The following is a 4704-nucleotide window of genomic DNA, read 5'->3' on the forward strand; positions in this document are numbered from 1 at the left end:
CGAGCAATTTAATTGCCTTTTCAAAGCTAGCGGATAGTGAAAACATTTTACACTCGAAAAGTAAAATTGCTTGAAGTTATCCGAATAAGTATTATTTATGCCATTTTAGAATGATATGTTTGTTTAATGGCCCGTGACTAATATCTCCATTAATTAGTCTGGAGTTGCTTTGAACATGTACAAGTAAGGTTATCCTTTGATTTAGTTTCACATAACCCTTAGCAGAGGGCGAGCATGGAGAACGAAAATGGTGCAACCCGCAATTCTGACGATCGGAGACGTTTTCTACAAGGCCCTGTTAATATTAGGTATTCCAGGTGAGAAATAATTATTTGTAATACGAGTTTATTTAACTTAAAACCACGATTATATGATAGTCTAGTTATAAGGACAGTTGATTATATCAGAGTCTAGTTATAAGGACAGTTAAAGCGTCAGAATTGGGTTAGCAGTGCTTATCGTTCCGCGGAGTTTAGTGTTGAACTACGCACACAGTAAAACCACTCAACGTTGTGCAGGTGGCCAGATTCAGATATTATGGAAAAAAATTGTTGATTGCTCTTTGGATCGTATGGGCATGCGATGATTTCGTTTATTTGTCGTGCATGAAACGAAGTCACTCTTTAGGGGTCACTTTTCCTCAGGATACAAGAACAGAATCGAATAAACTCTTAGTGAGTTTCCAACTGGGTACAGGTATTTGTTGTAACTGACCTTTCGATTACAAACTCTGTGATTGTCATCGAAGTGTCAGTTAAGTTCGATAACAATACGCGCCTGGAGCCCGAGAAGAGTTTATTCCTCATTTAAACAGGGAAAGGACAAGATCGTTTCCCAAAAACAGAATCGATAGCCATATTAGGTTTGAGTCTTCCAAAGGTAAATACGACTGTCGAGGTTTATTGTGCGGGGCATTGTCAGATAAGCAAAATATTACGAACAGGAAAGTACCGCACGTGGCAGAAATGTCACGAGAAATTATTTACATTAAGAGAATTTAACCGATTGCCTTCCATACACCAAGTAATTTGTTCATGTAGATGAATCGGTTGTTCTGCTGAGAATGGCTCAAGCTCGATTTTTTACAGTAAAAGTGGATGGAAATATTCGAATTATAATACTTCTTGTCAAATACATCCTTAGTTTACAAATTCCCAAACGACGAATTATTCCGTAAAGAGTTCATCATGTTTCACTGTATTCCGCATCAGTTGTATTCTCCTAGTTATTTCAACGATTTGGTGTGCAGTAATATGATGTCCGCGAATGGGATACCTGTGGAATAAGAAGTGCTGATTTTTAATCCAATATCCAAATTCTTCGTTCTGTAAAATTCGCTGAAAATCACAGTGGGAATGTTCCATACTTTATGCCAACGTCCTCTGAACTCATTTCCAATTTGTCCAAGCATATTCTTAATTTCCCTAAACTTTCGCCTGTGCACTCATCGTGGGTCTCCTTGTTTCGTGATATGTCCTTTGAGGTTATATACCCCATCTTGAACCCTGCCACACCTGTTCCCATTTTCCAGCTGCTGCCAGTTCCCATGAAAAATGTTATTCGAAACCGTCATGTCTTCAATTCAATATATCATCATATTGAATTTTGTTGAAATCAACATAAATATGTTGAATTATGTTGAAATTAGTTTACCTTATTACATAGTTGAAGGTCACCTCTCATCGTGTCGATGTATAAAGTGAAATACCCTTGGTTTGTTCCCTGCAACTTAATACCATAATTTGACTCACTATCAGCACGCACGCAAATGAGTGACAACATTCGGAATAGGAAATGCAGCATAAGACTTCCCGCACATCCTTACCCTCACTGCCATTCCCGCCATGATAGGCATATTTCCCTGGCGTGGCATGACTGCAATTGCGCTATCTCCCAAAAGCAATTCACTTATTCAATTACTGTCCCGGAACGGCATGTTCCAAACATGCTACTGAATATTTAGAGCCAATGAAGGTTTCAGTCACATTAGATGACATTGCATAACCAGTTCATCTAAGGTAATTGGAAATATTTTACCCCGCCTTCACCGTTGTAGGTCTAAACGCTGAATCTCATCCTTTTCTGCAGTGAGAGAGCATATTCAGCGAGGTTTTTGCGGTGAAGGTAGTGAACCGAATGTTTCGAGAATTTACAGAACTCTTGGTTACATTTTTTTAATTATCGGAAGGATGTCTGTTATTTTTATGCATTGCACGTCTGCTGTAAACAATGAATTAATGCAGTCGGATAAACATGCACAGTACCTTTGACGAAGGAAAGAGAATTATTTGCAAGCAGGTTGGATAGAGCGCTGAGTATGCCTCCCACAGGATGCAACAGCGGCAGGACGTAGAACATTGAGTGGAGATTTGGCAGAAGTGTGAAATATTATGAGCATTATGCATATAGTAATTGCAAGCAGATTTTCCCCCACTGAAGTTGCGTGGGACTACAACTAAAGTCATGGCTTAAGGGTGAAACGTGTAAAGTTAAGGGGTCGTCAGTGAAAGCTTCATCTCTCAGAGTGTCAGGAGAGAGTGGAACGAGTTGAGAGCTCAGATGCTGCCTGCGAGCTCAATTTCAATGTTTAAGAGAAGTTTGGATAGTGACATTGATGGTAGAGTTATGGAAGGCTATGTTGCTGGCACAGTTCTTAGGAGTAGGCGTTTTAAATGGCTTGGCACGGATTGGATGGGCCGACGAGCCTGTTCCTGCGCTCTACATTTCTATTGCTGTGAAAAGGTGGTGACACTCGGAAAAAAGTAATCTACTGTCTTTACGAAAGGCAAAAATTGCAGCATCGCCTGTCAGTCCTGTAACACTAATATCTCGTGTTCATTGAACTTTTGTAGCTAATGTCGTCACGCTTTTGACACTCCAGCTGCGCGACTGTGGGATTTCTAAAAACACTACCATCTACCTCGTTTCTATGGCGACGTCGGATCTCCTCGTCCTAATCTTTTACGTCGGCATGAGCCGCATTCTCGTCCCTCACTTTCCACAGTTCTTTCGCTATTACCCTATGGCGTGTCGCTTCGACTTAATCATGATGTTCGCCGTGGTTGACTGTTCGGTCTGGCTAACCGTATCATTCACCTTCGATCGCTTTGTGGCGATATGCTTTCAGGGTTTCAAGCAAAGATACTGTACAACAAAAACAGCAGCATTCATAGTGAGCACTGTTTACCTGTTAACTTATGCCAGGAACTTCCAGTACTATTTCACTGTCGTACCTTATTTCGTTTACGGCGGCCAAGAGATCGGTTGCAAGAAGAATCCAGCTATCTACTCTGACCCCGGATGGAAAGCTTTTTACTGGCTTCAGACGATTTTAACACCCTTCGCCCCCTACGTCACAATAGTTTGTTTCAACGTTTTGACAATCCGGCACATCCTAGTGGCCAGTCGCGTCCGTCAGAGTTTCCATTCAGATGGAGCATCAAGGGACTCGGAAATGCAGAATCGCCAAAGAGCCATGGTCTTTCTGTTCGGTGCATCGGCTAGTTTCATATTACTTTGGATGTCAACGGTGGGACTCTTCCTGTTTTCTCGAATCACAAATAGGTATTCCTTCCGGAATTACAACGATCCGTTCGCTGTCATCAATGAAATGTCTCGCATGTTGCGCATTCTAAATTGCAGTTCGAGCACTTGCATGTACGCTCTATCCCAGTATAAATTCAGAGAAGAGCTGAAGAAATGTGGCAAATTCCTCAAAACTCTAATCTGGAAAAGCACTGCAATGACTAAGTGACTGAAGTGTAGTTTCTGTTAATTTTTACCACCGCCCACATCGTTTTGTTAATTCATACTCAGAAAACCCACTTTGCTCTTCTGATGTCTGAAGGCATCGTTCCATAATGTTTTCAGAATGTTTTTCGCCCGCTGTACCGCCAAAGGATTATTCATCTGGCTGAAGCCTATTGTTAGCCGGGGCCTCCATCCATATATCACAAGAAACATATCGTGAAATGTTGGGCGGTCTCTCGATCATTTCTTGGAAGAAATACAAAGAATTCCGGAGAGTTGCAGACTCTGTGCATCATAGTACGATAAGACAGAGGAGCAGAGTTAGGCCATTCAGCCTATTGAATCTGCTCCACCATTCCATCATTGCTGATACTGGCTCTCACTCAACCGCATACACCTGTCTTCTCGCCATGTCTTTCGAGGCCCCGACTAATCAGAAAGCGATCAACTTCTACCTTAAATATACAAGGGACTTCGCCTTCACCGCAGTCTGTGACATAGCATTCCACAGATTGACCACTCTCTTACTAAATAAAAATCCTCCTTGCCACTTTTCTAAAAGGTTGTGCTTCGCCTTTCAGTCCTTGCCACCCCCCCCCCCCGAACTAATTCTGGATATCCCAAGCTCAGGAAACATTTTCTCTCCATCCATTCACTTAATCTAGTCCTTTGAACATTCGGTAGCTTTCAATGAGATCTGCTCACCGCCACCAATCCCACCCGAGCTTTCTAAATCCCACTGAGTACCAGCCCAAAGCATCTACAAGCTCCTCACATGTTAACCCCTTCATTTCTGTAATTCTCGTGAACCTCCTCTGGGCTCTCTCCAATGAAAACATCCCTTTTGAGATATGGGCCTCAGAAATGATGACAATACTCCACAGCGGCCTAACTAATGACTTATACAACCTCACCATTATCTCTTTGTTTAATATTCTATTCCATCGAAGTAAA

General features: G+C 41.8%; 1 protein-coding gene across 1 annotated transcript; it reads left to right on the top strand.

Moving 5' to 3' along the window:
• Positions 1-247: 247 nt before the first annotated feature.
• Positions 248-3754, top strand: LOC132397655 (probable G-protein coupled receptor 139). The gene is made up of 2 exons (XM_059976423.1): positions 248-317; positions 2853-3754. The coding sequence occupies exons 1-2, from the start codon at positions 248-250 to the stop codon at positions 3752-3754; spliced, it is 972 nt and encodes a 323-aa protein (XP_059832406.1).
• Positions 3755-4704: the final 950 nt, after the last annotated feature.

The sequence above is a fragment of the Hypanus sabinus genome, chromosome 8 (genome assembly GCF_030144855.1).
Source record: "Hypanus sabinus isolate sHypSab1 chromosome 8, sHypSab1.hap1, whole genome shotgun sequence".
Taxonomy (NCBI): Eukaryota; Metazoa; Chordata; class Chondrichthyes; order Myliobatiformes; family Dasyatidae; genus Hypanus; species Hypanus sabinus.

Excerpts from the sequence above, each read along its gene's own strand:
- LOC132397655 (XM_059976423.1), top strand. The coding sequence starts at position 248 with ATGGTGCAACCCGCAATTCTGACGATCGGAGACGTTTTCTACAAGGCC. Across the intron at positions 318-2,852 it reads GTTAATATTAGGTATTCCAG|CTAATGTCGTCACGCTTTTG; the intron begins GTGAGAAATAAT and ends GAACTTTTGTAG.